The following is a 12,729-nucleotide window of genomic DNA, read 5'->3' as shown; positions in this document are numbered from 1 at the left end:
GTCGGCTTAATAAGCTGCAGGGTTACCAAGAGCAGATATGCGTGACATGCAATTACATTTGAGTTAAAGCCCAACAACACTTTGAAAACGTACACTAACAGTAATTTCACCGCTAAACTTGCTATTGCACTGACAGGCAGCTCTACACGACATTTACTCATCTTCTGTAAAGTATGGAAGCAGCTTACCAGGCACACCCCTGCAGAAGCGGGACTTGGGGTAGGGCTTGTTCTTGCAGTAACGGTAGCTGTGGAGAGAAAGTAAAATGTAAGAGATCAACAGAGAGGCTTCAGTGTGTGTGTGTCTCGACTCATTTCTGCAGGTAGAATTTCAAGACACTTGTAGATAAAACTACACTAAACCCATGCATGTCCACAACAGAAAGCCCAGTATTTTATTCATAGTCTCAAATCATAAGAGTTCTCGAGACACTTTACAGACAGAGTAGGTCTAGACCACGCTCTATAATTTAAAAAGTCCCAACAATTCTAGTAATTTCCCAAGAGCAAGCAGTGAGACAGTGGCGAGAAAAAAAAATGTCCTTTTAGGAAGAAACCTCAGACGGTTGGGGGTGTGATGAACAGTGGCAATAATAGTCACATTAAAAACAATGGAACAGTGACTACAAATGTTAGTCGTAGTAGTTCATGTCCTAGCAGGGCGTTACAGAAAAAGTCCGAAACGTCTGCATATACAACATATTCCAAACATCTGTTAAATTCTCCAAGTCGAACACCCAGATCTTAGAACCTACACAGGGAATAATGCTATCAGACACATTTGAGAGTTCATCAAATGGAATTAATCTCAAATGCATTACAACTTCTAGTCAGAGACATTCATACCGGTACGAGTACCATCACAGAAAGTGGATGATCAATTGTCACTCACTATGGATGGCAATACTACTTTGTCTCAGTGGTCCCTTAAAGCACTCAGCACCACCCAGCTGAGGACATACACAACCACAGAGTCACTGTCTGCAGCCATTGCACACCAGAAACACACTGACGCACAACTGGTCGGCTTAATAAGCTGCAGGGTTACCAACAGATATTTGTGAGGTATGAATTACTTTGAAGTTCAAGGCCCAACACTGAAGACCTTGAAAAAAAGGGGAAATGAGGGCTCTTCATTCAATATATAAATAACGTTACTGACTAGATAAAATACTATCAGTCATATGCTCAAATAACTGATTCTCTGGGTAACCTTGGTACATTTATTTTTAGGATGCAGGATGGGCATAAAGTCAACATTACTGTCAAGTATTAAGTGCACAGAAGCTGTACATGTATTCTGTATCGTTACATTTATTACATTACATTTATTATTATTACGTTACATTATGTCACTACAATGTGAAGAAAATGGACCAACAGAATTACTTGAGACAATTAAACAAAAGAGACAATTCACCATTTCTGAGGTTTAGCTAAGGTGACTGCTCATATGCTTTTAGCTGTCAAATTTTACACTGTACTACTCTAGTAACTTTGTTTAAACCCCCAAAATTGGACCGTCATAAGGAGCTTTGCTGATAGATGTGTTCATTTTTAACTTTAACGTGCATTTAATGACACATGAAAACGTTTAAAAGGGGCTAATGGTGTGCATGAAACTAGCATGTTAGCGCTAGCTTAATGCTAACGTTAGCTAGAATTAGCTCAGGACGCGTTCAACAAGCTAACGTTAGCGCGTTTTATCGGTCAAATTTCACCATGACAGTGTGGATAAAGACAAACAATAACTGCATCACACAACATATAGCAGACACGTCTTACAACAATACAATAACATAACAGTCTGGGTTTATCGACAAGGCTTGTAGGAATGCTAGTCCAGTGCACATGGTGCTAACCGGAGCCATTTTCCTCTGCGTGCCAGAGACCTGGCCCGGGTCTGAAACGGTGCAGGACGAGGACTTACCAGCGGGCTGGTCGGCGGCCCATGGTTGCGATCTGTGAATTAACAAACACAAATGTGTTCTTTGGTTAAATCGAGGCCGAAATGTAAGTAAAATAACTTTCAATCTGTCTATTTTACGGAGAGCCGGAGAAAACACGCTCCCACCACGTACTCACCTAATGGAGGAAAGGAAGAAGAAGCCACTTCCGCTTCGTCATATGCCTGTGGAGGAAAGAAATATTTAAATCGTATTTATTAACGCGTTATTTTTTCTTCAGCGTGTATTTGTAGTGGTATAGAAACGTTAATATCACATTATGTCACATTATTTGTTTAAATACATCGTTGTAAAAGTTTAGCGTTCAGTTGACAAGCTTCAACGGAATGCTGGGAAGTGTAGTTGTACACTGCCGGGCGCCAGAGCCTACTTTAATATCCCTGAAACTTAAATTCTGACTTTTGCACCACAAAGTGTAGACCCACTGTTTGATTGCCTGCTTAGACAAACGGCAAAAAGATAAATAGGCTGTTAATATATAAAATATTTAAACAGCTTGGGCCTTACTCTAATATTAGGCTAATAACATTTAGCCTACAGTGAAATGTCAAAATGTAAAACGGCCCTCAGCAAAGGTAGAATTGGACTTTGCTCCATCTCCATTTCACAGCAGATTTATTGACATGTAAAAACAATAAAAACAGTTGTGTTGCATTTTCAGTTTTCAGTGGTGTAAGTCAAGCGAGCCACATTTTATCAATTAAAGTATGATTTTAAGTTAGGCCGACTTGTGCTGGCGGTGGACTACTAGAGAAACAAGAGAGGAGGAGAGGAGGATGAAGGACAGGATAACATCCTGAATAGGCTAACCCCTCTCCATGATGAGTTGGGGCAGATGGGCAGCTCAATCAGCCATCGAATCCAGATGTGAAAAGTGAACACTTCAGGCGCTCTTTGTGTCTACTGACATCAGACTGTACAACAGCAGTCGAGACCGCAGACTATGAGATCACAGAATACGTTAACAATGGCTCAGTTGTGTTGAAGTGTCCCAGTAGACCACGACAGTGTGACATTTCAGTGTGAAGTGGTCTTCCTCCACCACTGCAAGTTTCCCAGAAACTGTTCCACATGCACAACACCACATCCCTGGAACTGGCGAACCAAAATTGAATAGGCCTACATCTGTTTAATGTAATTAATTGCACTTGTGATTTTGTGCTTTGCCTGCTGTGTGTATCTGCACACACCGAGGACTCTGGATTTGTCCCCCATCTCCTACATTGTATGCACAAATAGGAGGGGATCATTAATGGCCAGTATGTACAGGAGAAGGAAAACAGCAAGTGGGAAAAAAACTATCAATGCACACGCACTCTTTGTCAATCTTTTTTTGTGGACTCCCTCCATTTAAATCCAATGAACTGGTATTTATTACATATGAAAAATCTGTTGTGAACAGAGCCTGCTAGGTAGGGAATAATCCTTATCCCCATTACTAATGCACTCTACAAAATGGCCACTAGGTGTCACTATTGTATCATGTATGGAAAGTCCACGTTTCTGTGTGCCCTGGTTCGCTAATTCTTAAAAAAGGAACAATGATCTCATATCTGAACTCTTGATAATGCAGAACAAATGTTGCTCTCACTCTGGGGAATGTGAGGAATCCTAACCTTGTTCAGATGTCCGTTACAACATCCCTCAACATAACAAGGTTTGTTAAACATCCTCGAGGCCCGTTAGGAATTGTGGCGGTTGTTTATGTCTAGATCTCACGTTTGGTGTCTTCACACTTTTTTAAATGTAGTTAGTTGAAGCTGCTGTTCAGGCCTAAAGTGTTAATTCTCAGTCAACATCAGGTATAGATATCTAGGAATGGACCTGTGTGAATAACGTAATGGAGTCTACAAATGGATGAATAATATCCTTGTGCAAACACACTCAGTTCACCCCAGCCCTGATTAGGAAGTGACAATACACTGCCACTCCTATGTGAGGGACAAAGTGGATATCTCATACAGGAAAGCCAGTGAACTTTGACTGGGATTGCTGCACAGCCTCATGGGATGGTCAGCTGTCTTGTCTTGTCCTTCTGCAAAGTCCTAATCTCCTCCAGACCAGGGGTGTAGTCTACGTGATACGCAGGTAGACGCACACTGAGAAAACTCCAGGATTTCCACACACCCACTTAAAAATGTCCAATGACACGCAACAACATACTTTAATTTATGTTTTTGATATATTTTGAATTGAATCATCTGTGTTTTTCTTCTTCACATAGGCCAAATAAAAGGTATTTCCAATGGAAAATAGTGGACAAAAGTGTATCCAAATACAGGAAATTAAGTCATGGATTCTCTTCCCCCAACTTCCCTGGGGGAGGAAACCTAGACCCCCCACTATGATATGTCCCCCCGCCCAAAAAAAGGCAGAATCTGGCCCATGCTGAACAATATAGCCACTATAATGCATCAGACTACACCACTGCTTCAGACGTTGCTGTGTCTGAGCCAAACCTCACGGAAGGGCAAGAATGACATGGTGACGATGGAAAGGGAGCAAGGACCAAAAATGGTCCTACAGTATGGGCTTGTTTCTGGTGACCAATGACACACACACACACACACACAAACATCGACATGAACACACACACACACACACACACACAGACTACAACAGAAATAGCCTACTAGTTTCCCAGACAAGACCTAAAAGCAGGATTATTTAAATCTCCCTTTTCCATCCAGGACCACACTTGTGTGTGTAACTGTAAAGACGTTTGTTTTCTTTACTTATCTGCATGAGCAGGGTTGAACGTGATAAAGTGTTTTTTTGACTTTTTGGGAAATCCGATTATCCACTTTCTTGCCGAAAGTTTGTGGTTTTTTTTATGGGAGTAATGTGTGGATTATTTCTTGGCGGGAGCAATGACTTCAAGGAGTTTCTCTAGGAACTCCAGAAAACATGATGTTCATTTAAAACTGAGGTGTTGGTTAGCATTTTTTATTTTTTTTAACCTTTGGACAGAACCAGGCTAGCTATTTCCCCCTGATTCCAGTCTTACTGTAATGCAACGCTAAGCTAACCATCTCTTGTGTCCTAACCATTTAGCTTCAAATTTAGTGTATATAAATGATCTTTTAATCTTCATAGCTCACTCTTGGCAAGAAGGCAAATTAGCTGATCTCCCCAAATGTAAAATAATTTCCTTCAAAGGATATTATCAAATCAGAAGTTTACATGGGGAAATCTTCACAGCAATGTGTATTCTTTCCATAATGAACTAGAGGAAGACACTAAACCTGTAATACAGTGTCACATCACTAGTCATTGTAGTCTCCCTTTATCCACTAAATGCCTGATGACGGTAATAGATAATAGATTATACTGTATGTGGAACACATTTCATGATGCCAATCATCCTGATGATTAACACAACTTTTGATTGGTGTATTCTGTTGCTGCTCTCTTGACAACCTCAAGGAAGAACTAGCAACGTTGAATTGCTCATAGCTGTCAACCACACCTTCACACTAACACACACAAACCACACTGACCAAGGGAGGGGTGACTAACACCTCCCTGGATGTCACTCTGAACGCGGAAGTGTAACCTTGTTCACATGAGACGGACAAAGTCCATTTAAAACTACAGAAGCTGTAGCACCATTGTGTGTCTTTGAAAAAGTGTAAGAGAATGCATGAAACGATGGGTGGGGGACTATTGTAATGTTTTTGCAGATTAGCTTTAAAATGCATGAATATACAATATATACCCATGCAGGCTTTTCTCATGAACCATTCGTAGTCTACGTATCTATGAAAGTAAAGCACTGTATTTGTGTGTATTCCATGTATTTACATAGGTGCCTGAACCAAGCTCGTTGCGGCACGGCAGTCAACTTTTGTTGGCTAAACTTAACTGCAGCTGTCTCTGAAACAAACAGCCATTCACAGCAGTGTTGTAGTCGAGTCACCAACTGTCGAGTCCGAGTCTGAGTCACCAAAGATGAGTCTGAGTCAAGTCCAAGTCCAGAAACCTTAATCTGACTTCCAAGTTCAATTTCATAAATCCTAGAGTCCAAGTCCTCGGTGGCCATTCCAAGTCGAGTCACGAGTCGAGAGAATGGCGACTCAAGTACTCAATCACTACCTCATGGTTACAAGTACCAAGCTCATAGTAACCTTTTCTATGCTAACTGTCCAACAAACTCAACTGTCACGTGACCGCTCGTCACAGAGTCAGCCAGTGGTCGGATAATTTAGTAAAATATCATACAAACCCATTTGTGAGAGTGAGTTGACCCTAAATACTCATACTCTAAGATGCGTGGATTCAAGCTTCAGCTATTAGAGCAACTCAGACGAGCCCCGCCACACACAAGTATTTCATATACAGTACATATATCTGCATGTCTATGTCTACACATACAGAAAATAAAAGAAAAAGAAATTGCCTACAGCAAAGTAGTCTCTGTATGGAGTTGTGCAACAGGCTCTGACCAGGTTTAGTCCCTGTTTACATTTCATTTTCTCTGTGTATCGTCTCCGCTCTAAACAGTCCAGCTTCTTAGTTACCATACAACACACTTCTAAAAGGACCTGGGTAGTGTACAGTATGTGTTCATTTCAAAGCTGTTTTAATAAAGTATTTTTTAAAACAGAACACAGGCAGACTCTTTTCAATATATAGGCCTAATACTAAAATGAAAGTGTCACGAGTTTGACTAGCGACCTGTCCCGTACCCCATCTCTTTGGCAAAGAGGAAGAAGATATAACAGTCCTTGATACACACATATTATTTGTTAGTAGATACATTCAGTGTTGGTTTGGGTCTTTTCATCTAGTTAGTTGACAGTAAGTGGAATCAAATTAAAACAGACAGATTCACCCTTCAACTTTCCAAAAGTAAGGATTTGTCTTGACTTAGTCGAGACAGAACTCTCTTGAAAGACTTCACTGTTCACTTGAGACTTGTAAGCATAAAGCATTCAAATTTTTACTTGAAACAATTAAAAAAAAGGACAAGACAATGACAGACAGGGCTTAAATAATCATTCACCCGTCCATTAGTGTGGTGTCTGAACAGCAATGCTGGATGATGTGTTTGATGAGGAAGCCGCTTGACACTGTTTCCTGATTATAAAATGCATTATATCAATGATTCGGCGTCAATTTACAAGCTCTGCAGAAGCTTGGAGAGTGTCTCCGCCAGATGTACACACTCTGCCTTTCAATATCTTAGAAGCACTTTATGTAGGATTTGTTTAGGTCACGTGCCGAGTCACATACAGGTTTGCTACGTGGCCACAGTAAAGGTCACATTTTTGGATAACATCACATGCTGGGTAACATCTTTATCCACTCATCACTTTTTCACAGAAACATTCCTTTCAAAGTTTACTCTTGTCACTCAAATGGAAATCATTAACCCTTTGTATTGGCTCATCAACAGTGACTGATTTGAACAGAACCTGATTCAATGATGCCATTAGCTACACCCGTCCTTACAGGAATGCATTTCATAGCAATGTAAAATGAATCTGTCCTATTGCTTGAAGCAGAAGGTTAATCAACAAGTCACAAGACAGTATCTGGAGGATGAAGGATGGCACACAGTTTATCAGATTGTGCAACAAGTGAATGTTTTCGCTGAGTGGGCATTTGGTGCCCATATGGTTAAGAAGGAAGTGAAAATGAAGCGTTGCCACAGAGACCATGGCCAAGGAAAACATAAACAAATGAGAACAGATAGGTTCTGGTTTCTCTCTTTCTCTCGCTCTCTCTATCCATTGAGATTCCTGCACATTATTTCACTAAAGTGGCCCCACACATAAGCTACTGTCATGGGGGTCCACCAGCAGGTTGATTGCACTTACTGTATCTTGGAAAAAAAGTGATGCACACATGGACCTTATCTCACTACATACAGTACATGATACATACATTGACCCAACCATACCTTTATTTCTGACAGTGCACAGTAAAATGTAGAAGAAGATCTGCCTTGGTGAGCTTTATCGTACATTCAGCAATGTTCAAAGTAAACTGTAGATAGAAAAAGGTATGTACAAAGTTGGTAGAAAAGCTTCTCTTATGTCTCCTGAAATCTGTTGAGACGTGTCTACCCCCGACTCCCAATTTCAAATTTGGTACATTCATGTGTTGCCAAAAGCAAAGATAGGAGTACAAAATAAAAGACATTAAACATATAGAATCCAGGCAGAACAAAGGACAGTGAAGACACAGATGCAAAATCATCTCAGATGTTTAGTACATATAACTACGAATTGTATATGAAATCACGTAATACCAAAAAACTTTGATCTCTCTGTCCCACTGTCTGTCTCTCTCTCTCTCTGCAGGTCGTGTCTCTGCAGGTCTGTGTGTCAGGCTCAACTGCCTCAGTAATGAGATCATATGATGTCATGCAGTTCACGCAGGAGCAGCCCTCCGATCCGTCTGGCTGAATGTGTGTATGCATGTGTGTGTGTGTGTGTGAGTGAGAGAGAGAGAGAGAGAGAGAAATAAATCAGCCATTAACTCCGTCTATATTACTCCCCCAGATGCCCCAGTCTCAGTTGCAACACCCCTTAGCTCATTTCATCTCACTCCAAATTTCATTTCTGATCAAACCCTTCTTCAGATGTGGTTGCATTTTGAACTTAATCAGTCAAGTAATTCTACAAATTACTATAACTTTTTAATTTTTAAACCGCTCCTGTGTGGCTGTTCTTAGACACAGCAGTGCTTTTGCTAAATAAATCTTGTCGCAACAACATTTTTGGCAAAAAATCTCACGTACCACCTGCAGTAGTTCAAAATGCCCCTAGGGGTACATGTACCCCCATTTGAGAAACACCGTATTTTCATTCCTACCCTCAAATACGACCATAAATTAGCGGCCCTAGCGTGGCAGGAAGTATGACCCACAAAAGCCTTTTCCTTTTAAAAACCTGTGTTTGACTTATTCAACACCCCTGCCCACCTCCTTACGCCAAATTTGGCGTTCTAAAGCTAGGTTTATGGTCGCCATTGTGTTCCCGACGACATCAAAATTACGGCTGTTGTGTCCAGCACAGTTCGTGGTCGTGGTCATGGTCGTGCACCTCTATATTTTTGTAAAGCGTGATTTGTGGTTCTGCTGAGGCTCCATGGAGAACTTTAGCTGTAGTCTACAGAAGTTGCCTGAAGTTTTTAGTTATGTGGTGGTGTGTGCTTTGATCTCTAAAAGAAACTAGCAGGGCCGGCATGTGTGTGTATGCATGGGGAGTGTGTGGTGGAGCGAGTGAGAAAGTGACGTTGAAAAGGCCACCCAAAAAAAAAAGCTATATTAGTGTAGGGTATATTTAGAATATTTGAAATGCTTGACTTTGCCGTCAAACAGCCCCATTTAGGTTTACGAGAGGAAACTAAAGTCATTGTCTATGCTCCTGTCAAAGCCATCAGAATCACTTTATTTTTAGAAACACTTTAGCCGTAGCGAAGAACAGCTTCAGTTCCCCGTGTTTGGAGGAAAAGTCAGGAGATTACCAGCAGGGTTAATCCTCTGGGGATCCTGAATGTCATTTCATGGCAATCAATCTAATTCAATCAGGAGAGACATGTCATGTCATGTCAAATAAGGTTTATTGTACAGTAAAATGTACAAAGTCTTGGGCGATTAGACTCCATCGCTATACGAGTATTTCATATGTCTGCATAGGGGTAGAGAACCATCAGACCCCCTCGATGGAATCTAGACACCGGTGGACACAAAGGAGCCCGAAGACCAGACCGAAGGCTCAGGACTGGTCAGCTGGAGTGGAGGACTGGAGGTGGAAGGGGGGCTGGAGGGTTGCATTCTTTGCCTGCAACGACAGCTGAACAGCACAGGGAGAAACTGATTTTTTAAAGCAGGGTTGTGACTCTGTGATTGGCCCTTGCAATTTGTGAAACGATTCGGATTGGTTTAGCAGAAAGGTCAGCGCCTCCAACAGCTGATTGGAGTTAGGTAGAGCATCGACTAAGAGTGAGGTCTTCATGAAAGGATTTACACTGAGCTACGTTTCAATCAAGAGAGACTAGTTACAGATATGCGACAGTTATACACAGCATGATAAAATGTACACTTTGTAGGATAAAACAGCTGAATTGATTTAGGAGTGCATCTATTAAAGGTTTTGCAGTGAGGTGTCAAGCCAAAGAGACAGATCCCAACGGCTACCTCAAATACAAAATACATTTTTTAACTTCTCTCCTTTCCACCCAGCATTATTATTCTCTAACTAGAGAAAAAACACACACATTCTTTTCTATGCATCTAGCCTTAACTCGTGCACACACACACACATACACACACACACACACACACACACACACACACACACACACACACACACACACCATTTCACATACTTTTGGCTGCTATTCATTAAGGGTGACGTATTATTTGTTCCTTTGACATCTGTTTCCAGTGAACCAGTCCAGATGCAGGTGAGACGACAGTTGTCACCTTAAGCAGTGTGGATGACACACACACACACACACACACACACACACACACACACACACACACACACAGCAAATGAGTCACACAGGTGTGATGTGTTCATGAGTGTGTGTACAGTACCTGTGTTTCTCAGTAGCGGTGATGTAATGCATATAATTCACACAGTGTCACCTAGATGAGCAAGAGGAGCCTCTCTCTCACCTTTACACATGTGTGTGTGTGTGTGTCTATGCATATGTAAGCATGTATTCATGTCTATGCACACTTGACAGACATTTGCATGAAAGCACCAACAGAAATCCGGAAGAATTCGAAAACTAGATTTAGGGGGGGTAGATGGAGGGAGTGAGTGAGATCAGTCATTCATAGCTGTTCTCTCTCCACATTCCTCCTCCCTTATATGGACAAAACTACTGGAGCCCATCTCTCCATCTTCATAACACACTCCAAACAGTTAGGGGTTCTTCATCTTTTTCAGCCCATGACCCACATATAGGAACTGTAATCTTCCCCAGAATCCATGCATATTAAAGTATGATGCAGTATGTTGTTGTTGTTATTTGGCCACCCTGCAAAAACCAGCCCACAACACCAAATTCCACCCTGACTCAAAAAGACTAAAAAAAACACTGATATCCAGGGTGTATCTCTATGCGTCGCTGCAAACCTCTGTTTGTTTGCTTTTCTCTTTTCCTCACTGTGTTTGGTCTGTTTGGACTGGTCGCCGCCATTCTCGTCCTCCCCTCTGCTCAGATGAGTTCAAACGGGTAGAGGCCCTGAGGGAGGCACACTGGTCAGGAGGGAATCCAGCAATGCTTGCTTTGGGGGAAAGAACCAGAGAAATAGAAAAAAAATAAGAAGGGTATAAACACAATGGGGGGTCGGTGAGGGTGGAGGATTGTGGGTTGGGGGTGTGCAGGCAGGCTGAAAGAGACAGAAACAGAGTTAGTAAGAGGAGGCAGGCAGGGAGAAAGGAAGGAAGGGAGAACTTACCGTAAAAGGCTGTGTTCGTAGATAGAGACGTGTCGGAGTGTTTTAATGTACTTGTGTATGTTCTCATTCCTAGGTTGTTAAATGTCCCCAACCTATATCAACAGGGTGGAGTGGATGGAGGAGATTTATAGAGCAGAACAGGCAAAACTTTAGATGGGATTTGGTTGAAGGGAGACTATTCCCTTACATCACTGATCACTGTGTGTGTGTGTGTGTGTGTGTGTGTGTGTGTGTGTGTGTGTGTGTGTGTGTGTGTGTTGTGGCACCAGCTGCTCGTGATAGATTCCTGTAGCCTGATTCGTTCAGCTCAGTCAGGTCTCCTTTTAAAGACTGTGAAAGTGTTGTCTTGATGCTGAACACCCCTGTCTAATTTCAATATTCACATGCAACGCACAAAGACACACACACACACACACACACACACACGCACACACACAGCAGTTATCATTAGGCCATTCTTCTTTTCTTGTAAGTCCCTTTTCAAAAGTGTGCGTGTGCTGACTACTTGAACACAGACACACACTCATCCGCTCTAGCCCATGTAATCATTATCAACAGGAACTTAGATCTGGGAAAGGTCCGACATCCTCTTTTCTCCTCTCTCTCTCTCTCTCTTCTCTCTCGCTTCTTATCTATCTACAGCGTCTCGCTCTCTCGATTAGTCAGCTCTGATCCCCTCCTATCAAAGTAATTTTCTTAATATGGCCAGAAAGGAACTGAAGAGAGAAAGAGGCTATTGCAGCAGAGTCACCTGAGTAGCTGAATGCTTCACAGTCCGTCAATCTTCACTCTTCACCTCCCTGTCCAAACTAGACCTCGTTCAAAGTGTTTGCTTAATCTACACAGTTTACACTAGTGGGGTTTGCCTTTTACAAATATGCAGGGATTCAGACAATCAGCTTTATTTACTTTGACAACCAACCTCTAACTACTGTGTCTATTCTGATGAGGTCAGTCCCCTCAATGAGACTTGAAGGTGCAATCCTTTTTTACCATCTCAATTACATCTACAGATGAGGATCAAATGTATTGGTACTTTTGCATTTTATTACAATAATGCACCATTTGCACTGGACAGTGTTGCAATTCTTAGGCAGTGTCCTTGTTTAAGATCCCAGTGGCGTGAGGACGGAAGCTCCCCCAGAGCCCCCCAGGGCTGGCCGGATGATGATGTTTCTGTAAGGTGGTGAAAGAGTCACATAAGAGTTGGCAACTCGTCAAACACACTGCACAGATGATTGCAGGGTGATTGTTATCTGTAAATAAGTATCTTTGTCTGTGCGTCAAATGATATCCATCTATCTATCTATCTATCTATCTATCTATCTATCTATCT

At 41.8% G+C, this 12,729-nt stretch overlaps 1 protein-coding gene and 2 non-coding genes across 3 annotated transcripts in view; all 3 read right to left on the bottom strand.

Moving 5' to 3' along the window:
- Positions 1-20, bottom strand: part of LOC116693317 (small nucleolar RNA SNORA70) — a 133-nt gene extending 113 nt beyond the window's left edge. Inside the window, exon 1 of the small nucleolar RNA XR_004332898.1 lies at positions 1-20. This exon is cut by the window's left edge and continues 113 nt beyond it. This is a non-coding gene — a small nucleolar RNA (small nucleolar RNA SNORA70).
- Positions 1-2,083, bottom strand: part of rpl10 (ribosomal protein L10) — a 4,819-nt gene extending 2,736 nt beyond the window's left edge. The window contains exons 1-2 of the mRNA XM_032521976.1: positions 1,930-2,083; positions 189-247 (exon numbers count right to left, since the gene is read on the bottom strand). Coding sequence (XP_032377867.1) covers positions 189-247; positions 1,930-1,952 — 82 coding nt within the window. The 5' untranslated portion in view covers positions 1,953-2,083. The remainder of the gene's footprint in view (positions 1-188; positions 248-1,929) is intronic.
- On the bottom strand, positions 909-1,041 carry LOC116693316 (small nucleolar RNA SNORA70). The gene has a single exon (XR_004332897.1). It is a non-coding gene; the product is annotated as a small nucleolar RNA SNORA70 (small nucleolar RNA).
- Positions 2,084-12,729: the final 10,646 nt, after the last annotated feature.

The sequence above is a fragment of the Etheostoma spectabile genome, chromosome 7 (genome assembly GCF_008692095.1).
Source record: "Etheostoma spectabile isolate EspeVRDwgs_2016 chromosome 7, UIUC_Espe_1.0, whole genome shotgun sequence".
NCBI classification, from domain to species: domain Eukaryota; kingdom Metazoa; phylum Chordata; class Actinopteri; order Perciformes; family Percidae; genus Etheostoma; species Etheostoma spectabile.
The sequence above is the reverse complement of the archived record's forward strand: the minus strand, read 5'-3'. Positions and strand labels throughout refer to the sequence as shown.